Here is a 23,875-nt window from a genome sequence, read left to right on the forward strand (position 1 = left end):
AAACATGTTAGGTATTGCCACATCCCAAAATGTCCCATCTATCAAAATACAATAACGGTTTTTCACGCTGTTTAACCCTGTAATGGAAAATAGCGCCCAAAGTCTAAAATGCCACTTTTTGCCATTTTGAAAAATAGTGATCAAAAGGCCATACAGTCCTTAAAATGGTATTGAAAACATCATCAAAAGTTGCAAAAAATGACACCCGTAAGTATGAAAAAGTTATTAGGGCTAGAACATGGCAAAATTAAGAATTTTTCATTTTTGTGAATTTATGAAAACATTATAAAACCTATACAAATGTGGTATCCTCGTGATTACACTGACCCAAAGAATAAAGTAGACATGTCATTTGCCGCATTCAGTGTAAGCAGTAAAATCCAGTAAAATCCAAGCCCACAATAAAACGGCACAAATGGGTTTTTTCACAGATTTCACTGCATTTCCAATTTTTTTCCCACTTCCCAGTACACGGCATGGAATATTAAATACTATCACCGTAAAGTGTAATTTGTTACGTAGAAAACAAGTGGCCACACAGCTCCGTACATGGAGAGTGAAAAATAGAGATGCAGAAACAAAAAAGGACATGGTCGTTAAGGGGTTAAGAGGTTGGGCTGAAGGTCACCATCCCTCCGGTATGATTGTTCTGGGAGTCAGTATGGGGCACAGGATGTTGAATTTCTCTGAGGAGCCTTGCGGGTGTCAGGTTAGGCTGTGGACACGTATATATAACCCTGTGGATGGTAGGGACAAGGGTCTTCTGAGGCCACACTGGTAGTGTCTGGGGGTTGTTAGTGTCAAGTGAATGAAGTTTCTGAGTGGCATTGCTCTGCCTGGACATTGTGGTCATGCCCTGCCTCTGTGTTTAGTGTCCATTCTGCCCCCAACGGCCTGGTTGGGCTCTGTCCTGGACAGTGGGATTTATCTCTCGGGACATGAACATGTCCTCCGGATAGTGGTGCAGAGAGCTGTCAGATAGGGAGGTATTATCATCAAGGGGGACATTAAATATGAGTGTGTTACAGAAGGACGAGCATTATGAGGTGAGTTTATCGTATTGTATGATATAGGCCACACCTCCCTGGGCCTCCTGATGTAGACATCGGGCAGCCGCGCTGCAGGGAAAAGCTATATCAAGTTGAGTGTTCACAGGTTTTTACAAAGCGCACAGGCACAAGGCAGGAACGCCAAAAGCTATGCCTCTCCATGCCCCTTCACGCAGTGAGCAAGAAATTGCGATGATTTCAGAAAAGTGCCATTGAAGCAATGATAAATGTCCTTCTATATGGTGCTGCTTTGCATAAGGGGACATTAAAAATGGTATTAATGGGGGCACTATACTATGTCTTGGCCATTTAGGTGGGAATAATACTGTGTTATAATTCTAGGGGTTGGGATGAGTTAGAGGCATCTACAATTTTCCATAGCATGCTACATCTTCTGTCCCTCATTCCCTGTGCAGGAACACTTGATAACTTGCTGTACAATAAGTAGCTGAATGGCTTCTAGATACCCAGTGATAATTTTACAGCCATTCCGCAAATATCAGAACCAGTCGGCAGGTTTCTCATGTGTTTCATTCCATGATTTTTTTTGTTGCAAAAAAGTGGGGTGTGAAGTGCAATCTTTGTATTGCAAAGAGAGAATTCCAAATTGGGATGGGCATAAATTAAATGACATATGGTGAATCATAAATCCTCAGCAGAAAGCCCTTTTTTCTCTGCAGATTATTTCCACAATGTTTATGGTCCCTATACTGCACCAAGATGGAAATGATAGTTTGTCTGTATTGTCTAATGTTACACTCCCATTAGTTGGCTAACATTTTGTGAAACTTAGGACTTGACACCTTCATTGAGCTTCCATCTCTTTCCCCATAAGAGGTGCCAATTATTGCTTCTAAATTTAATAGCCTCTTAAAGTTTCCAAAGCAAAACAAGGAATACAGAATTCTGTTACATTTTAAAGTATGTATATTTTCCTGGAAAAGCTGTATAGGAATCCTGGAAAAGCTGGTGGGGACCAGGATAGGGGATAACAAGCTGATTAACGGGAGTATGGCTTCTGGGATCCCCAACTATCACAAGAACAACTGGGGAATGGGAGTCCATATGTCACTAATGGGTGGAGCTGGAGGACGCCTTTAGTTGTATGAGAGTGATAGAAATAGCCAAGAGTGCGTATCTATCTTGAGTGGCTTTGTGACCTTTTGAAGTCAAAGAAACCTCCGAAGACTTAAAGGGGTTGTCCGAGGATATTAAAAAACCCTTGGGTGGCCGGGATGCGGTGGGTTAAAAAAAATAAACATGTACTTACCTCCACAGTCACTCCCGGCATCCAGCACTGCCATCTCTCTGATCCGTGGCCCATGTAAACAAAATGGGGAAAGGAAGTCGCTGCGTTGCATGCAGCTTCCGGCTGGCTGAGGTGGCCGACTACGCCCACCCGTCCCTATTCCCAGTGCTGTATCATGCGGAATGGGTTGGCGTGGTCGGCCAACTTGGCTGGCAGGAAGCTGAATGCAGAGCAGCTTCCGTATCCCTGTTTGTTTACATGGGGCACGGACCAGAGAGATTGCAGGCCGGGAGAGACCACAGAGGTAAGTGCTTATTTTTTTTAACCTGCCCTACCCCGGTCACCCAAGGGTTTTTTATACCCTCGGACAACTCCTCTAATGATAAATCTCCCTCGATGTCATCGTTGTTTCAGGTGCGGTAGAAGATGACTGGTATCTCTCCTGTGCTGTAGTAGGAGACCACAGGGAGTCTAGGTTCTGCTACTGAGACTCTATGTAGTGTGAATGAGCCCTTAGTCCATGACATTAGAGCTTCTATTATTTGTATTATTTTTGTACCTGGCTGTTAGCATTAATACATCTATTTTATTAATTATTAATTTTATCTAGCTTTCATCTAGGATTATGAGTACAAATTATTTAATGCAGTGGCTATATGATATTTATTCATTTATTCTTGGATTGAATGTTTTCAGGCTGCTTCTTAATACAATGGAAGAAATGGCTCCAGACTTTTCCTTTCTTTCGTATATGAGTGATCACATTGGCTTTTATGGAACCATTAAAAACTCTCCAGCTGACTTTGTTGTAACAGAGATCGATGTCACTGGTCAGCTTGTTACAGAAGTAAATGAAGGATTACAAACACTGCCAAGTAATGAACGAAACTTCAAAAAGGCCAAGCTATCCCCAAAGATTAAAGACTCACTAGCTGGAGCTGCCAGAGATATATGTGAGGCTGTGGTTGAAAAGGTTGATAATGTTTTTGAGGCCCAGGATCTTCCTGATCGTGAGGCAGACCAATATAATCTATTCAATACTTTGTTGAGTCTGGATGTTCAGGAGTCACTAAATAATTTTGCATGTTCAGTAAGATCTGCCTTTGAGTGTAAAGCATCCGGGGGTGCACAGTGTGAACTGTCTTTGGGCCAATTTCCGGACAAAAATGCCCGAGCCGGTGTCCACAGCGCTGTGCGACAGACCTTCCCGATCCTCCTTACTTTTACAAGAAGCTCAGAGATTCTCGTTAAACCGAACCTGGATTACCAAGAGCTTTCCTTGCTGACATCTGAAGAGGAAGCAGACAAATTCTTTACATTTTTAGATGCAAAAGTAGAAAACTCAAGGTTTACATTTCAACCAGATGTGTGTAAAGAACACAGGACATCTGTACATCATTTTATCAGTAAGAAATTTGGGAAGCTAGTTGAAACCAAGTCCTTTTCCGAGAAAGGCACTGATGGACTGCAGAAAGTGTGCATAACTGTCAGATTCAGGGAGCGAAAGGGCTCATCTGGAAAGAGACAGAGATCAGAGGAAAACCCTGACATATTTACAGGTAGGAATTATTCCACTGTTGCCCATTAGGCCACAATTTTCATCACACTGGGCCACAACATCATTTTATCGTTTTGTGGTAAAATATGTTTGTTTTTTTGTAGTTTTCTCACACAAAATTATTTTGTCTTTGTTCTAGCCTTTACCCTTGAGAAAGAGAATCTGGAAACTCTGGAAGCAATCAGCTATCTGGCCTCTTCAATTGGTGTGCTCCCATCAGACTTTAGCTATGCTGGTATTAAAGATAAGAAAGCTATCACATACCAGTCTGTGGTTGTAAAGAAAGTTAGTCCAGAGAGGTGCAGTATTTGTCATCATCTTCTTATTGCATTTGCTTTATACTGTGAATTCTAATGAAATAACCACCAAATCAAAACTACTGTGAAAGATGGTATAGACTGTCTCATTTTCTTTAGGCTGCGAGGAGTTGAAGGATTACTTGAAAAAAAGGGATTGAAGATATATAACATACATCCTACTTGTCAACACTTACATCTTGGCCAGTTAAATGGAAATCATTTCTCCATTGTTGTGAGGGATGTCAGATGTCATACCGGTGACATATCAGAAGACCTCGAGAAGAGAGTGCATGAGGCAGTACGTAATGTGAAGGTATGTTTTAATGTTGTGCAACTGGCAGAAGTTTTTTGGTGCTAGATGATGGTGTAAATATACTCTATTCTCTAAACATAGGACTCAACGTTAGGGTTTGTACAGAACTTTGTGGGTTTGGATCCCCTGGACCTGACCCTGAATTTTATTAGAAGAACCCACTTAACACTTGCAGTCAGTGCTGTTAGCGACATTTAAATGTCGTGTGCCACAATTTTAGGGAGGATGTTTCCTCCCCAATGATGCCATTGGTAGCAATGCTCCTCCTTAAAGGGGTTATCCGGTGTTAAAACTTACTTATGGCGAGGCTGGTGGGGGCTATTTATAAATAATAAACATGTATTTACCTCCTCCGGCGACGCTGATGTCCCGGGCCGCGGTCCGTTTCATCCGTGCCCCTGTTTGTTTACAGGGGCACAGTAGTTGCGCACAGGGAACTTACGGTCCGCGATGTGGCCGGCTCCTCCCACCCGTCCCTATCTCTCAGTATTGTAGGCGCTGGGAGATGGTGTCGGATGTAAACAAACCGGCGCAGAAATGAGACGGACCGCGGCGCGGGACATCAGCAGCGCCGCACGAGGTAAGTAGATGTTTATTTTTTTTAAGTAGCCCACCCCAGCCTGGCCCTAAGTAATTTTAACACCCGGATAACCCCTTTAAAATGGCAGCATCGGCATGTCGGTGCCAATGGCACATGGCCGCAGTGGTTTGAACTCCCTTGGTGACTTTGCCAGCGGCATTTAAACAGTTAAACAGTGTTACTGGTTGGTCTCCGGTTTCGCTATCCAGTGCCAAACGGGCCCGCTCATCACTACTCTTATACTGTAGAGCTGTATATGATGAGCTGTAGAGAGAAGATCTAGTGAGTGCTCAGTCTAATGCAATGTTTGGTATAAAGTTAAACCCACATGGTGTATGCCATCCAAAAGATACGAAAGGTACAGTCTGGTCCCTAAATTAAAATACATCGAAACAGAAATATCAACAAAACAAAAATGGAAGTCCAAATGCACACAAATGTCCATATGTAAAATGAACAGATACCAATATGATTAGGTTTGGGGCATACCAAATAAATAGGAAGTGGAACCTCAGGAGTAAGGTGGCATTGTTGCAGTCGATGGGCCAAGTGAGTGGAGTGCTATCGGTTACACCGTGCCTTCCTCTCCGCTATGTCGGTAAGACATTAGTCAAGTTCCAGCTGAGCCTGGGAATGACCCTCATTATTTGTCCTAGCAGGGTTGTCCTTAGTTTTTGATTCTAGCTGGGAAATCTTGCATTCTAAATCCAGCTGCTTGACCACCCGTTCCTGTTTTCAATGTACTGCTGTTTGGATGAGGAAACCTCTGAGGATTACTTTATGTGCATCCTATAGTAATAATGGAGAGCAGACTGAGGGGTCAGAGATCTTCAGGATGGCCAGCAGGGAGACAATAAGGCTCCACAGAAATGAGTTGTTTAAAAACAATCATAGAGCCAACCAGCCACACTAGTTTGTGATCCGGCCACAGCCATTTAATGCAGGGAGTGACAGAAAGATAGATTTAATTCTATTGCCGAGTGCCGAAATGCCTGAAGAAAATTGACTGCATATATTTTTTAACAATTGTATTGCTCAAGGTTATTAATGTCACTAAGAACAAAACTGAAGATGAAGATTAGCAATTATACTGACTTGCATACCATGTACTGTGGCATTTAATGACACAAAGTATCTGTATGTTTCAGTATCAGGTGAATGTTTACACACAGAACTCTTGTTTCCCATTCTTGCACAATGTATAGTCTGTTAGACTTGGTATCACTAGAGTATTGTTTGTTTCTATCTTCTTGATTTTACCTTTAATTTCAGAACAGAGGCTTTATAAACTACTATGGTCCACAAAGATTTGGAAAAGGGCAGAACATTCAGTCTCATAAAATTGGATTGGCTTTACTAAAAGGGGAAATGGTATGTGCATCTGATTTAAGTGACATGTATTCCTATATGAGTCCCCTTTTTTTTTTATGGATTACTCCAGTGAAGATTTTGTTTCCTAGTTTCATTGTATGTCTGCTGTGTATTTTTAGGCAAATGCTCCAGGCATAAACTCTATTACCTCAGCCTTAGTTTCAGTTTCTTAGCAAAAACATGTTCTACTATACCTGATTAATGAACAATCTCTATCTGTGGTACAAACCTGGGAGGTGGGAGTTGGTTACATTATAAATGTAGGTTTGTATCACAATGTCAAATGTAAACCTGACAGTTTGACATTTCTTCAAACACAAAGTGTACCTCTAAGTCTACCCCTTCCATTAATACTTGCATTTGTGTAACACTTTAAAGGGAGTTAGTCAAAAGATCAGGTATGAATTCCCTCTTTAATGTTAGCCTCAACCATTTACCTATAAAAGAAAAATTAATTTCCCGAGAAGAGTCACTTTTTGCATGAGGTGACTTAAAGGGGAGTATGACTTCAGATGCCCATATCCTAAGCTCTATAGTACCTAGAACTATACTTTAAGTATAAAAGATATGAATCTCGTTTTACCCCCTCACCACGACAGCACCACTGGAGAGAGTAGTCCCAGGGACAGGAGACCCAGCCCATAAAAATTCGTAGCTCCTTCTCCAATGCAGTATGTTTTTGTATGGTGGTAGAAATAAAGGGAGAAAGGTGTCTTCTAACACGATAGCCAGGTGGATTAAGTTAGCAATTACCTCAGCCTATCCGGCCACAGAAGTGCCCAGACCTGAGGGAGCAAGGGCCCACTCCACTAGGGAAGTGGCTACTTCCTAGACTGAATTTACGGAGGTTTCCATAGAAAAGATTTGTTGTGCAGCCACTTGGTCCTCTCCTCATACCTTCTTTAGACATTACCGTTTAGATGTATGTAGAGCTCAGGAATTTTCTTTTGGACAGAGTCCTTTTCTCTATTGTCCCTCCCTAAGCGGTGCTGTCGTGGTGAGAGGGTAATAGGCAATTACGTACTGGTAATTTTCATTCCCTGTGGGAATGTCATGTGGGAGTGGTGAAAATAACCTGATGTTGGAAGTCTCAAGAGATCTCTGGAAAAATACTGCAGTGGAGAAGGAGGTCCGAATTTTTATGGGCTGGGTTTCCCATCCCAAGGGCGGACTCCTCCTTTTTCCGGTGGTGCTGTCATTGTTCAGGGAAAGAAAATTACTGGCATGTAACTAACTATTTTCAAATCACATTGTGGAGCTACAGAACTAGAGATGCAGACAGTTAAGTATAGTTGGGAATGTGAGCTGTATTGAAATCCATAAAAATCCAACTCTCTCATTTTTGTTAAAGGAAATCTATCACTAGGATCAAGGATTATAAACCAAGCACACTTACATGCTGTTTTGTGTACCCTCTGGTGGGATCAGCTCCTCTTTTAGCTATTTATGCCTGGGTTTTTACTAAAAAAAATGCTTTTAAAATTATGCAAATGACCCTAAGGGGCTGCGGGCACCCCAGGTGTCAATGAATCCTGGAGCCTCTCCGGTTCATTTGCATAATTTTTAAAGCCTTTTTTTCTTAATACCAAGGGCATAGGAAGTTTAAAGAGGACCTGTGACCCTAAAAAAACGCACTAGGAGCTGCTTATTAAGGTAAACAGAGGACCCTCCTCAGACGATTCCAAAAAAGCTAGCAGTTTAATAGAAGCAGTGTAACTTCTCCTTCAGCTTCTGAGCATAACTCCACTCGGGTTCTCTTCAGTTTGTTTCAACTTTTTTGAATATGACTTTTTAGATTTTTTTTTTTCATAGGTAAAAGGGGGGTGGGTTAACATGAAGTAAAGAACATTAGAAAGCTTTTAGCCCACTAAACTACCAGGGGGCTGGTAGTTTACTGGGGTAATAGCTGGTAACAGGTTCCCTTTTAAGTTGATTCTAAAGACCATTCACTAAAAGTTCTTCTTTTGTTTCCAGGCACAGGCTATCAAATTGTTTTTTACTCCTGAAGAAGGTGATGACCCTGTGAATAAAGCAAAGCTTTATTTTTTACAAACTGGTAAGTCCTACAAATTGTTTGCTTGAATTATTATTATAATTATAACTGTATAATAAATTAGAAAAATTTTAAAACATTTTGAAAATAATTTGAACATTACAGTGACAATAGCACAAGATATTAATCTAGTCAAAGATATTTAGATAAAGTACCCCAAGGCTATTACTGGTCAGTCAATACACATAATAATTAATAATAATTCCTTGATTTATATAGTGTACACAGATTCCGCAGCGCTACACAAATAGGTCCCTGTCCCCAATGGGGCTCACAATCTAATCAACCTGCCAGTATGTTTTGGAGTGTGGGAGAAAAACGAGGGACCCAGAGGAAACCCACACAAACTCAGAGAGAACATACAAACTCTTTGCAAATGTTGACCTTGAACCCAGAATCCCAGCATTGCAAGGCTGTAGTGCTACCCACAGAGCCACCGTGCTGCCCATAACATACAATGCATTCCTTTACAGCATCGCCAATTGAGGATATATTATTAGGAAAATCCTATAACTAAGGCCCTTTTTATCACAGTTGTCGTGGGAACATGTATCTCATATAGGTCCCCATGGACGGCCATGGACAGAAGTGTGCCACAGTAACATGCACAGGAAAAAGATCGAGCATGTGGAGGGATGAGCAGTGTGGCCAGACAAGCCTATGGCTGTGTGAAAGGAGCCTTTCGATTTTTATTGCAAATACTTTTTTTTTGGTTATAGCCTCTGACTAGAGCTGTTTTGAGTATACAAAACACTGTTGATATGGGCAAGTAAACTCATAGTAGGGAATGTGAGCTGCAGATAAAGATCCAAATCCTTTTTCTTTAACTGTTTGTATTCCTAGCTCTGTAGCTCACTGAACCACAATCCTGATGTGATTTGACATTAGATTCTCTTCTTTAATCTGAAACCAGAACCATGGTTCTAACTTCTACAGAACCCAAAATTTAGTCTTGTAAATTGATGCTCCCTTTCCCGCTTTACTCATTACTGAGTAGGGCCTCATTCACATGACCGTCTGGGGGGATGTATATGCGGCCACAAATTTACGGCTGCATATACGTCCCCAAAGACGGCAATTGCGGCCCTGTGGCGGTACGGTGCTTCACATGTCTGGAACCGTTACGCGCCGTACACTGGGAAGAGATAGAGCATGCTCTTTCTTTCTCCATGTGTGCGGCTGTGCAGCGTTGTTTTTCTATGGAGGGGTCACTTCCTCCTTCTCCAGTGCACAGTGGTATGCCCACCCGTCAGGCTGTGTGAATGTACCCTAAGGTGCTCCCTTTACGCCTTACGCTTTCTGGCAAAAGATGGCAGTTCACATGATTTTAAAGGATATTTGTTTTTTATAGGTAAATGGGCAAGATTTCACATAAGGGGCAATGCTAGGAAGGATATATATCTTGTTTTAGGGGGCTGCTATAATCTAGCGGGGTAAAAGTAGGTGACAGGTTCACTTTTAACTTGGTGTCTGAAGGGAAGCAAAGAATTTGATATATCGTATATACTTGCATATAAGCCAAGTTTTCAGCAAGAAAAATGTGCGAAAAATCCTTACTCGGCTTATACTTCAGTCTATGAAATTAAAACCTCTGTACTCACCTTCCTGCTGCCCCCTGCAGGTCCTCTTCTGTAGCTTTGGCTTCGTCTTCGGGTCCCTGCTGTGTCGCACTCACTATTATGTCAGCAAGCGTCTGGTGTCAATGAAAAGGAAAGAAACGCCGGGGACCGACAAGTCTCCCAGCGGGATGTCGGCACTGCCAGACCAATAGTATCAGTAATGGATGGCTTCTAGGCACAGGCGCAGTACTTCCGGGCTTGATTATGTCGAGACGTGCGGGTGGTGCACAGCTGGTTCAACCAAGTGAATACATATGAATGAAGACAACAGAAAGCGGCACTCACCCAAAGATCTTCTTTATTCAATTACTGCATAGGACAGGGAGGTGCAGCACAAGAAAGGCTTCGGCGACGGGCCGTTTCGCGCACTCCTGCGCTTCGTCTAGCCGTATGAGGGACGCTGGTGGAGCCGGGATTTAAACCGTCCTCCCTCTGACGTCACTCATAGAAGGATCATGTGATACAAGGAATCATGTGATCAAGAACCAAGGGGGTGTGTACGTGTGTGTGTCGATGTGTAGGCGGCGCCCGCACGGGACCGTCAGCTGACCAGTCGAGCCGCGGACGTCGCCGGCAAACGACAGACACCACCAGCAAAAAACAAGTGAAACGAAAAAACAGTGAGTTACACATACTCCAGGTGACATCACATAATATCAACAAAAATCTGAACAGTGTAATAAAACAGAAAAGCTACACGGTGCAAGTCAACTAGCTTCATATTTCTCTTCTGGCACCTAGTACATCTACAAGAAAACTGCCATATCATTTTTGTCATTTAGTCCTACTGGACCTTCTGCTTCTGTCTTAAGGATCCATTTAGCTTCGCATCGGAGGAGCTCTCTATGTCTATCGCCTCCGTTAATGTTTATTGTTATTCTTTCTATTCCTGCAAAAGACAGTGCATCCGGATTACCTGCATGCACCGTGTGCATGTGTTGTATCAATCGAGGGGAACCTTTTCCTGTAATAATAGAGCGATGATGCTCCCTGAACCTAATATACAGGGGTCTAATAGTTTTTCCCACGTAGAATCGTCTACACGGGCAGAAGACGACATAGACTACGTAGTCGGTTTTACAACTAATAAAGTGCTTTACGGTAGTTGTGACCCCTCCTATCTTGAGGATCTTGTCTCTTAGATGGAATTTACAAAAATTACAATGATGACATGGAAAATTACCTTGTGGGCTCGCTAAGTTTAACCATGTAGTTTTTTCGTCTCCAAATCTACTTCTGACCAGAAGGTTCTTGAGGGTGGGGTTCCGTCTGAAGGCTACCATGGGTCTATTGGCCGTGAGTGTCTTAAGCTCCGGGTCTCTTTCTAATATATTCCAATTTTTTTGGATGGCTTTACGAATATTATTTTCATTGGGTCCGAAATCAAAGGTGAAGGTAAATCTATCCCTCTCATATTTTTTATTGTTCCGACCCCCATGTATTAGTTGCCTCCTCTCCAGCTTAGACGCCCTTTCGAAGGCCCTGCCAATAATGTCATCGGGATACCCTCTAGTTCTTAATCTGTCCCTCAGTTCCACCGCTTGTTTTAAAAAAGATTCCTCCGTATCATTAATGCGTCTCAAGCGGACGAACTGACCATAAGGGATGGCTCTCTTGACGTGATCTGGATGAGCACTATCATAATGTAATAATGCATTGGTAGCTGTAGACTTGCGGAACCCACTCACTAAGATATGATCATGCACTACGTCCACTTGGACGTCTAAAAATTCCAGATGTGTGTTACCAAAAACACTAGTAAAGCGCATATTCATTTTGTTCCCCTCGTTAAGATAGTCAACAAAACCGTTAAATTCCTGCTCAGATCCGGACCAAGCCATGAACACATCGTCCACGTACCTGAGGTAAGTATGTATATGTTTAATAAATGGATTGGCCGTGTTGAGGATGTACCTGCTTTCAAAAACGGCCAAAAAAATATTCGCAAAGGTACATGCGACCGGTGTGCCCATGGCCGTTCCTGTAATCTGGTTGAACCATTCATTATTAAACAGGAACGAATTATGCGTCAGGATGAACAGAAGGGCTTCTCGTACGAACGCTATTAAGGCGTCACTTTTGTTCGCCTTACGTAGGACAAGGCAGATAGCCTCTACTCCCTCCTGATGTGGGATCCTGGTGTAGAGACTTTCAACGTCGATGGATGTGAGCTTAAGGTCCTCTCGCCAGGAGATGCCCTCTACGGCTCGTAGAAAAGAATTTGTGTCTTTCAAATACGATGGGATATCGGCTAAGATGGGTCTAAGCAACCAGTCTACAAATTGTGACAAAGATTCTGTCACCGAGCCGATCCCCGCGACGATTGGTCGTCCGGGGGGTCGACTCGGTGATTTGTGAATCTTAGGGAGAAAGTACCACGACGGTTTTTTAGGAAATTCTGGGAGCAATTTTTCAGCTGTTTTGTCTGTTAGTACCCCTTTCTCCACTGCCCGTCTAAGGACCGAGCGCAAGAGTGACAAGTACTTAGAAGTAGGATCCCTTGCCAATCGTACATAGGTAGAAGTATCGTAAAGTTGCCTTTCGGCCTCTGCCACATAGTAGTCTACCTGCATGATCACTATATTTCCGCCCTTGTCGGCCGGCTTAATAACAAGAGACTTATCCTTTTTTAATTTTTGTAAGGCCTTCCACTCTTCGGTGGACAGGTTGGGGGCCTGAATAGGATAGATCAAGGCTTTTACTTCTCTGCATACTTGTTCATAAAATATGTCGATGGAAGAGCCGGCCGGCAAGGGAGGACAAAAAGTGGATCGGTTACCACCTCTGAAGTCGGAGATGTTAAAAGTATGATTTATCGAGGTGTTGTGTGTGGGGTCATCATTATCCACCAATAAGCCATGTAATGTTTCTAAACAAATCAAATCTGTGCTTTCAAGGGGACTGTTAATCTGGAAGCCTAGTGGTCCTATACAAGGTATTTCTCCTTCTAGTTTTCCCTCATACGGATTATCCCTAGGGATCCTGGCATCAAAAAACTTTCTTAATGCTATTTGCCTAATAGATTTATATAGATCAATCTGGAATTGCACAAAATCAAAACTTCTAGGGATGCTAAAGTTCAAGCCCTTAGATAGGGCTGACAAGCAGACATCATCCAGAGTCGTTTTGGATAGGTTAACCACATTACAACCCGGGGTGGGATCGAGGGTGAAATTGGTAGGTGCTAACGCCAAGAAACTTTCTTTCTTTTCTGGCTCGATCTCCATCTCCCTCTGCCTCTTCCGGCACCTTCCCCTCCGGATTCTACGTCTCGGTGTATTCCCCCTAAAGGGGTTCCTGATGTCGGGGTAATGGGTTCATCTCTGCCATCAGTTGTAATTGGACCTCGTTCCTCGGAGCTACTAGAGTCTGATTCAGTCGTCAAAAAATCGGTAACACGGCGTTTGTTGGATTTATTTCGTTTTATGGGTTTTTTCATTCGCCAACTGAAGATGCGACCCATTTCGAAATCGGTCTTATCACGCATAAACTTATCGCGTTTCTTTTCTTTAATTTCAGCCTGTAATGGGACCAGCCTTTTTTCCAATTTTTTGTAGAAGATATCATTCTGCTTCTCCGTGAGGCGGGTTCTCAACTCGATCTTGGCTCTACATAAGTCAGAAGTGACGCGCTCGTAATCTTCTTCGTTTTTACTAAGTACTAGTCGCATAAGTTCCAGGGAACATGTAAGTTGGATGTTATTCCATCTCTCCAAGAAAGTGGGGTCATCTTGATACTGTGATGCTTCTTTATATGGACGTAGTCCTCTGGGAACACGTTTGTGTTCATTATAGGTTTTCAGGGACTTGATGGTCCAGAAAAGGCGTCTGGTGTCATGGTATATGCGACGGCAGTGCAGGGACCCAGATCCGGAGCTTCAGAAGACAGAAGAGGACCTGCGGGCCGTTGGAAAAGTGAGCACAGAGTTTTTTTTTTATTTTTTAATATGCTGGGCATAGGGGGCTGCTGGCTATATACTAAGGGGGCAGGCACTGGCTATATACTAAGGGGGCAGGCACTGGCTATATACTAAGGAGCTCTCTATATAATAGGGGACATGGGCTGCTGGCCTACTAGGGGGCAGGGACTGGCTATATACTAGGGGACTGCTGGCTACATACTGGGGGACCTGGGCTGCTGGCTATATATTGGGGGCAGGGGGGCTACTGGCTATATACTGGGGGCAGGGACTGGCTAAATACTAGGGGGGGGGGAGCTGGCTATGTACTGGGAGTAGGCTGTGACCAATGCTTATACTCAAGTCAATAGGTTTTGCCAATTTTTTGTGTTAAAATTAGGTACTTTAGCTTATACTCGGTTCGGCTTATACTTGGTAGATTTCTTACACTTATAAAAATATATTATGAAATGTAAAAATTTCAGAAATTTGGACAAAGAATGAAATCCGATTCATAGTTGTACTTTAACAAATCTATATCCCATCATACTTTACACTTTTTATTTCAGGGGATATGAAAGGAACCATTTCACTAATGCCAGCTTATAAAGTCCGTGAGAGAATGGTACTGCGGGCACTGAATAGATATGGGATGAGTGATGAGGGATGTGAGCGAGGATGGCTCAGTATTCCACATTCCATGCGCATTTTCTACATCCATGCATATTGCAGTAAGATCTGGAACGACGCCACATCTTATAGGATATCTACGTATGGCTCAAAAGTTGTCGAAGGGGACCTAGTGCTCATCAACCAGGACACAAATGAAACAACTTCACTGAGTGACCGAGTGAGTTCTAATTCTGTGTTCTGCTTGGAACATAAGTTCCAATGCTTTATACATTATACATATTTACATATTTATACATCTTTATGTATTCTGTGCCAACCTTGACAGATGATTGGTTTTGTACAGGTACATATTGTTACAGTTTCAGAAGAGAAAGAAGAAATCTATTCTATGCATCAGGTAAGTTCATTAACTTGTTAGTATTATCCCATTTATTCACATTGTTTGTGTCTAAAAATCTAATGAATTAAACTGTTGATAATTGCCCGATTCACAATTTGCCAAATCTGTACCAATGTTTTCTATTGGCCAGGGAATTACTTAATGTGACAAGTCACAGGCTATGAAAACATGGGTTATGGGAGAAAGCAGCCATGCAGGAACATGTTGGAACATAACTTTTTTATTTTTATTTTTTTAATTATTTTTATTAGTTTTAAAAGATGCACAAAGACAAACAAGATTACAAAAACATAGCAAGTATTAGCATAACATTTTGATGAAGCAATGTTTGCTGGGAGGCCGAAGCGTAACGGCATGACGTAAGCGCGTCACGCTGCACAGCCGCCCCTCACTCCTCCCCGCTCTCCACGCTGACTCGGTATGGGTACCAGAGGCTGGTAACCCCGCGGACCGTCACCTACCGGTCCGGGAGGGGAGGATCTAGGTTCAGCTGTACCGGCGCCGTGGCGATTCTACGGCACCACGAGGTACGCTGTCCCTCTATGCCTGGCGCTCGTCGGTGGAGGAGTCTGTCCGCCCGTAGTCCATTTCGGGCGCAGAAACAGCTTGACGCCCGCACGGCTCCGCGAGCAGGAGAATCCGTAGGCGCTTAGAGGACGACTGGGGATCTACTGACATCTCGCGCCGGACGTGCGCTGACCCGGAGGAAGGCGTTCTGGGGTCGCTGCTGAGGCGGTGTGGCTGGAGTGCTGTTCTCGGTGTCGGCGTGACCGGTGGTAGAGGTGAAAAGAATTCTCTGCGTATGGTCCCTGTTCTTCAAGTCTGAGACGACTGCGGTCCGGAGCCGTTCGGTTGGATGGGTGAGATGTACCTGGCCCTAATTTTCTTCTTCTCCCATGTATTAAGCTGACTGCATTTGGCATTAACTGAAACTCTTTCTTAACCAACTTAACATGTGCCTGATATTTGCCTGTCTGCTACTTGCCTGCCTGCTACCTGTCTGATATCCGTCCGTTATATGTTAGCCATCTGCATCTCTTAACTCAACTAACTTAATATCGTCGGTGACAAGCTATATCTCTGCAAACTCTTGCCACGTGGACATTATCCCGCCAAGAACTAAGATTATAAGACAATAACAACAACGTGGCATCAGTGCTATATTGACTCTGCATATAAACCCTCTAATAATCTAACATTCTGTTAGGGGGAACGGACTCAGATTTTGGATTGGCTCGTCTTTTAACACTCGTTCCCAGGACATACAGAACATTTTGGGCTTTTTGCTTGATGTTCAGTATATGCTTTGTTATTCTGGATTCATAATATTTGGGGTTGGTGCCAACCGGTATCAACTTCGGTCAACTTAACCTCGCTTGGTTTTCTGCTTCCTCACTGTCTGCTATTTGCCTGATATATGCTAGCGGTTTGCATTTGCTAACTCCACTAACTTAATATTTTCCCTTGTCAATTATGCAGTATATCCTGTTTTATTCCTAGGTTGTTATATCCGGGTTCTTGGTTATATGTCCGTTAGTATAGCATCGGTTGTTTAAGGGGAATATAATTTGACGTCAGGTATGCCTCCTAAAAATGCCTCAAGGAAGTCTGTGGGGGCAGCCTCCCCCAAGGAGAAAGAGAAAAGTGGGGTTAAAGGAGACAACTCCACAAAATTGGATAAACTATGGAAGTCCCCCCCAGTTAAAACACGTACAGGCTCGACTATGCAGAAAAACTCTGAAAATGATGGTCAAGACCCTAAAAATAAATTACAAGGCTCGAGATTTGCCATGATAGAGGGGGAGGAACAGGACGGGGACGAGGCAAATGCCGGGGGAGAAAACGGTATGTTAAGAGAGATCCTAGACTCCATAAAAACATGCAACTCAGCAATACTGGGACTTACAGATCAGGTGGGAGCCCTAAGAGGAGATGTTTCCCTCTTGAGAGAAGAGTTGAATAGGTTAAGAGATAAACAAAAAACGGCAGAAGATAAAATTATTAATATTGAGAAGGAGGTGGGTACTCTCAAAAAAATCACCTCCCGGCTGGAGGTAGAGAATAAGGCCCTTAAAGGGAAAATTGCGGATATGGAGGATCGCTCAAGAAGAGCCAATTTAAGACTAATAGGGGCACCAGAAAAAGCGGAGGGAGAGAACCCTGTAAGTTACATTAAAGAATGGTTTCTGAAAGAAATAGGGAAGGAGCACCTTTCCCTGAATTTTGACATTGAGCGAGCTCATAGAATCCCGGCGGGTCCTTATATTCCAGGGAATACCCCCCGTACCCTTATCTGTAAAACATTACTCTCGAGAGATCGTGACATGATATTGAGACGAGCACGTGAGCTAAAAGAACTATCAATCCAAGGCGTCAAAGTTGCAATATATCCAGACTTTTCTAAGGACACCCTCCAGAAAAGGAAAAGTTTTCTGGAGGTAAAAAAAAGGCTGAGAGACAAGGGAATCATTTATTCATTGATGTTTCCGGCCAAACTAAAAATTATTTTTCAAGGTCAGTCCCAGTTTTTCAATACGCCAGAACAAGTCTCAGATTGGTTAGATCTTAAGGGACTATGAATGTAGATACTTATGTCATCATATTTTGGTACAAGTCGGCAATTGGGGGGATGGGGGTGAGGGGGGGGCGGGAAAGTGGCTGAAGTAGGAAGAGTTGTACTACGGTAGAACAGGTGGGGGTTTTTTGGAGGGGTGGGATGAAACGATGCTGGGGATGTTGCTTGGTCGCAGGGCGTTTTTTATTTCTGCCTGTTGCTCTCTTCCTCTTTTTTTGCGCAAGACATAACACATGGGTACTAGGTTTATATCGTGGAACATAAGAGGATTAAAAGATCGTTTGAAACGCTGTATCATTTTTGACTATATTGTTAAACAACTACCAGCAATTGTCATACTATTGGAGACACATCTCGATAAAGAGTCTTTGGCTCTTGTAGATAGGAGGTGGGCCAGCCATGTGTATAATTCAGTTTTTTCATCATTCTCTAGAGGTGTCTCTATTCTGGTTCATAGATCAGTTGGCTTCCAAGTATTGGAGGCAAAGTGTGATCCAGACGGAAGATATGTATTCTTGTTAGGTATACTAGATGGCATTAAATGGGTTGTGGCAGGAGTCTATATACCTCCCCCTTTCAGATATGATGTCCTGATAAGCCTACTGCGGTTTCTGGAAAAGGTGGGGGACTGCCCCGTTCTGGTTCTCGGAGACTTTAATGCTGTAATGTCGGATAAGAAGGATTGTTTAGGTAAAAAAAATCCAGCAAGGATAGAGATGGGAGACACCCCCTTTGCTAGGTTTTGCCAGGAAGTGGGTTGGAGAGACGTGTGGAGATCCTTAAAGGGGGAACAACAGATATTTTCATGTCACAATCGCTCCCATAATACCTTCTCCCGGATCGACTTAGCTTTGGCCAATGACCTTGCCATCGATTGGGTGGGGAAAATTCGCTATGATAATCGTTCCATCTCTGATCATTCCCCGCTGGTCCTCGAGTTGTCCGGATCGGGGCAACCTGCTCTTAGGTTCTGGAAACTCAACGCGCATTGGTTAGTTCTATTGACTGATGAAGATAAAATCAAAGAAGAGATAGGTAGTTTTATTGCGGCCAATAGAACCGCGGAGAACCTTGGGCTAATGTGGGATTCTTTGAAATCCTTTATTAGAGGGATATTAAATTCAGAAATCATATACCTGCGTAAGCAATGGGCTAGACAGGAGAGGACATTAAAAACGGAGGTGAAAGAAAAAGAAAGGGCCTTTCTGGAGAGTGGTTCGAAAGAGCAGCACGACAGCTTTAATAGGGCACAAGAGGAATATAACAGATTAATGGCAGATAAGGCGACGCAGAAATTATTTTTTATGGATCAGAAAGCACATTGTGAGAGTGGTGTACCTTCAAAAGGGCTTTTGCAGTAAGTCAAAAAACAACAGGAGGTAAACAGAATAACAGCTATTAAAAATAATTTTGGGGATATAACCACCAACGCTGAGGAGATTAGAGAAACATTTTTAAAATTTTTTCAAGGTATTTACTCCTGAGATTTGGAGGCGTCAATAGGGGACATAAGGCAATTCCTAGATAATATCCAATTCCCTTCTCTCTCGATGGACAGGGCAGATACGCTATCTCGCCCTATAACTAGTGTGGAGCTGGAGGAGTCTCTTGCATCCTCCAGACGTAATTCTTCTCCGGGACTGGATGGGCTGCCTCTAGAAATATATAGTAGATTCGGCGCTATTCTTCTACCTCTTATGGTGGAGATCTGGGAATTTTCTCAAAGGGAGGGTAAGTTGCCTGATTCGTGGTATGAGGCAAGTATAGTCCTGATTCAAAAAAAAAATAAAGACCCATTGGAAGCGGAATCTTATCGACCGATCTCGCTTATTAATGCAGACACCAAGCTGGTTGCCAAATTAATGTCAAACAGATTAAAGCAGTATGCGCCAACACTTATACACGAAGACCAATGTGGCTTTGTGGCCGCTCGCCAGAGTAAAACTAATATAAGACGGTTGTTTGCGGGTCTACAGTTGGGTCAGGGGGGGTCCCGCTCCATTCTGTCACTGGATGCCTCTAAGGCCTTTGATAGGGTGGAGTGGGACTTCCTATGGGAGGTGCTGCATAGATTTGGGCTTGGTAGACCGTTTGTGGAGTGGGTTAGACTTTTTTATAGGGACCCGAGGGTCTGCATCAGAGTCAACGGTGTTTTTTCTCCCTTCTTTACACTGTCTAGGGGCACTAGGCAGGGATGCCCCCTGTCCCCGTTGTTATTTGCTTTTTTTATAGAACCTCTGGCAATAAAACTTAGGGCAGACAGGGAGATAGAGGGGGGAGGTCTTGCTGGTTCTGAGGATAAGATTATGCTATATGCGGATGATGTCCTCCTATGTCTCAATGACTCTGAAATATCGGTGCCTAAAGCCTTGAAGGTCATTCAGGAATTTGGTAGATTCTCGGGTTTCCAGATAAATACCCATAAGTCGATTTTGGTCCCGCTGGACGGTGCCCCACATCCTAATTATCTGCAGTTTGATCTGAAGGTTTCTTCCTCATGTGATTATTTGGGGCTAAAGATTACGGCCAAGGTTGACGATTATATTAATTTGAATCTTGCCCCCTTATTAACAAAACTTAAAAATAAGGTCAATACATGGAATACGCTGCCACTAAATCGCGCAGAGAGAGTTATACTTACAAAGAGTGTATTGCTACCTCAAATTTTATATGTACTATCCAACTCTCCTTGCTGGATAGGTAAGAGATGGTTTGGGTTCATTCGAGCGATTATAAACAAATTACTTTGGGGGAGAAAAAAGGTGCGTATTAAACAAGAAACTTTAATGATAGATAAGGAGAGGGGCGGTCTTTCGCTCCCTTCCTTCTATCATTATTTCTTGGCGGCACAGATACAGTTCATTCTGGAAAATAGACAGTCTAACATATTTCATGCGATTACTTCTCGGTTGGAGCGTAGATTCGAATCAATATTGGTTCTGCTGGAGTCTGGTCAACTGAAGGGTCTTAATGTTAAAAGAATCCCTATGGCGCGGTTATTGGAGTATACCTGGAGAGACCTTAGGAGGCTATCTGGTATTAAGGGGGGATTTAAATTCACTCCTCTGTGGAGCAATCTTAACTTTTTGGAGCTATCTAAAATGGAAGATGTCGGGTTTTGGGAAAGAAAGGGGATTAAGTCTTTGGAACAGATGGAGGAAGATGGGGCACTGCCCTCCTTTCAGGACTGGTGTTCTAGGGGTATTTTGGAGGAAAGGGATTTTTTTAGGTACTGTCAAATTGCACATGCATATAGGAAAGAATTACACCACGATAGGTTCAAGATACACTTAGGGGGTAAATTAATGGAATTATTAGATTTAGACGTGTCACAACTTAATTTATCCAGTATTTATCGCCGGCTTAGGTCTAGTATAGATCAGAATTTTAGTCATGTAACTCAAGTGAAATGGACAAACCAGGTCGGTTTTATCACTGCGGCACAATGGCGAGATATCTATAAGGGTGTGGTTAGATCTTCGATTAATTTAAATCACAGATGTACACAACTTTATATACTATATAGAATTTATTTTTCACCACATTTAATGTTTAAAATTGGTTTAAGTGAAAATTCTAACTGCAGGAGGTGCAAAAGTCCTCAAGCTGATATCCTACATGTTCTATGGGATTGCCCGAAGATCAACTCTTATTGGGAGGAGATCTTCATGAAATTAGAGGACCAGCTTCAATGTTCTTTCCCTCGAGTGGCCACTTTTGGGGTTCTGGGCTTGCTCCCGATCCCCTTAGATGATAGTCTTCAAAGCCAAGTCGCTTTTTGATCTATCTTTCTTGCAAGACTAGTATTAGTCAAACATTGGTTAGATGAAAAATCCCCATCAGTGAACGAATGGAGTAATCTAGTTAAACGTATAAAATCATACGAATGTGCGTACGAGAAACGCTATAGGAAGGGCAGCAGACTCAATGACATTTGGAATCAGTGGAGACTATAGAGATTCTCTATGTAGGGTACTCCAGTGAGCACCCATTGTGACCACTCAATATCACCAGCATCGGTATAGGGTGGGGAGGGTGGGGGGGGGGGGGTGGTTGGCGAATATGTATACTGATATCATGACATTTTTGCAACATGTTGGAGGCTCTTAATGGTAGGGAGCTTGGTTTATGAAGATATCTACAAAGATGCCATGTAATGATGCAAGGTAAAAAAAAAAAAAAACCTATGCTGATGTATGTATAGCTATAATAATGTGTAGCACTGTCTTGCCTTAAGTTGTAGCTTTTGTCTATAATAAAATCTTTTGGAAAAAAAAAAAAAAAAAAAAAAATGTTTGCTGATGTTGTAAACAATAACTGGTATCATTGCTATGGTTTGATGTCTTTTCCCTTTCTCCTTTTATTCTAGGTAGTGCTTCCGATGCCAGGTCACAGTATCCGATATCCTACTAATCAGGTGGGAGAGTGGTATCGAGAGGCCCTGGCAACTGCTGGGCTGCATTCCTGTAAGTTCAGAGTTGGCTCATTGCAGATGAACATCCCTGGCTGTTACAGACATATAATAAAATATCCATATAATTTGATTTGTGAACCGATCATAGAGACAGATGCACAAAGCCAGGAGAATTATTCTGAACACTCAATATCTAAGAACGCAACATTAAAGATGTCCTTCAAATTGGATGCTTCTTGTTATGCTACAGTTTGTCTCCGAGAGATGATGAAGTGCAACTTTTAATGATCCAATGCTTCTAACTGTTAAATAAACTGGTTTCTGAAATCTTTTCATCCTGTGCTTACTAATGGTGATCTAATAGGAAATTGCATTGGGCAACCAGACTGAGGATCAATACATACACTCACATACTAAGAGGGAAAGGTCTATTGCTTCTTCTACGGAACATGGAGTTTCTCTTATAAATTAAATAATGACTATGTGATAGGGAGAAGTAGTTTATAAGATTCATTACAAGGAATGTAAGTAAAAACGGTCTATAACACCACTATTAAACCATTTGGTAGGAATCTATTAGGACAGGTGTTTGAAAACCCGGCAGACAAGGCATAGTAACTTTGTATTTCTGTAATAAATGTGTATGCGTTTTTCTACTAGGCCAATTTACACTAGACTGCTATACACTAGGTCCGAAATGGGTAAGGGACTGAATTTCTTCATTATATTATATGCATATAATATTTTATATGTATTATATTGATTAAATAAAGTACATTTCCAGACTGCTTTAAAAAACAAACATACCTGTTTCCATTTCAGGAAACCTATAGCTTTTACTTACGTAAACCTATGTTTGTAAGATGTTTAAGGAAGCTACAAGCGCAAAAACTACTCTAGTTATACCAGGGGTAAGGGTGACAGCTGGCCTATTAAAGAATTTGGATGCTTTCTCATACTGTAAAAACAATGTGGGCTGTACCCTCAAACAGCATTTTAAATATCAAAATGCCTTATTTGCCTCCCGGTGTTGACAATATATAAAATGGATAATGAAGACGCCTGACATGTCATTGAATGGAGATTTGTGACGTTACTGCTTTAAGATCTGGAACCTTCTTGTTTTTGTTCCAAAGCTGCATCTAATATTGCGTACCCTTTTTTGTTACCCAGCAGGTGGCAGTAAACATTCACATTTGAAATTTAGAGATCAACCACAAAAAAGAGTTGTAATCTTTTGATCTTTTGATAAAGGGTATTACATAGCAATGGTTGGCCATAAGAAAATTAACAATAGTCATCCATATCTGAAATGTCTCATGATGTCAATTGCACATAAGTCGGTACTTGCTTATATATCTCTTTTCTCATTCTACTGAAAATAGTAGCATTACACATTGCATATAAAGTAGTTTTATAATTTTTTATTTCAATATATTTTTTTTTTTTGCGTAAATAATTTTTTTAAACTGGTAGCTAATGGGAAACTTATGACATGCAGCTACATATATGAGGGCTCTCATACAAGTACAGATGTGATAATGTTAAATTTGGCCTTTTATCATATTACATGACCCTGTGGCAAAGCTCTTTAGGTTGATCTTTTCTATGTCTTTCAAGTGGAGTTTTATGTGTTCTGTGATATCAATAAACGTTGAACTTTACTACTTATACACAATATGTGTTCCAGTATGTATATTTGAAGAAAATGTGTGTAAAGAGCCCTACTTGCTATGGTTTTACAAGAAGATCTGCTAATATGAATTTTCAGATGCATCTATTTAGGTGTTAAAGTATTAAACCCTTTATTTAAGCTGATCCACAAGCGGACCTTACCAGAACTGTCCAATGCTAAGTTTCTGCC

At 42.2% G+C, this 23,875-nt stretch overlaps 1 protein-coding gene across 3 annotated transcripts in view; it reads left to right on the forward strand.

Annotated features, from left to right (window-relative positions):
• The window catches only part of PUS7L (pseudouridine synthase 7 like), a 23,028-nt gene extending 690 nt beyond the window's left edge, over positions 1-22,338 (forward strand). Inside the window, exons 1-9 of one of the 3 annotated variants that reach the window (XM_072146858.1) lie at positions 643-709; positions 2,995-3,857; positions 3,996-4,155; positions 4,273-4,468; positions 6,321-6,419; positions 8,394-8,475; positions 14,559-14,839; positions 14,966-15,019; positions 21,967-22,338. In XM_072146858.1, the coding sequence (XP_072002959.1) occupies positions 3,011-3,857; positions 3,996-4,155; positions 4,273-4,468; positions 6,321-6,419; positions 8,394-8,475; positions 14,559-14,839; positions 14,966-15,019; positions 21,967-22,296 (2,049 nt within the window). In that variant the 5' untranslated portion in view covers positions 643-709; positions 2,995-3,010 and the 3' untranslated portion in view covers positions 22,297-22,338. Of the gene's footprint in view, positions 1-642; positions 710-751; positions 1,047-2,994; positions 3,858-3,995; positions 4,156-4,272; positions 4,469-6,320; positions 6,420-8,393; positions 8,476-14,558; positions 14,840-14,965; positions 15,020-21,966 lie in introns of those variants that run through there. The other 2 variants (XM_072146855.1, XM_072146856.1) reach the window with 2 other exon arrangements.
• Positions 22,339-23,875: the final 1,537 nt, after the last annotated feature.

This window comes from Engystomops pustulosus, chromosome 4 (genome assembly GCF_040894005.1).
Source record: "Engystomops pustulosus chromosome 4, aEngPut4.maternal, whole genome shotgun sequence".
NCBI classification, from domain to species: domain Eukaryota; kingdom Metazoa; phylum Chordata; class Amphibia; order Anura; family Leptodactylidae; genus Engystomops; species Engystomops pustulosus.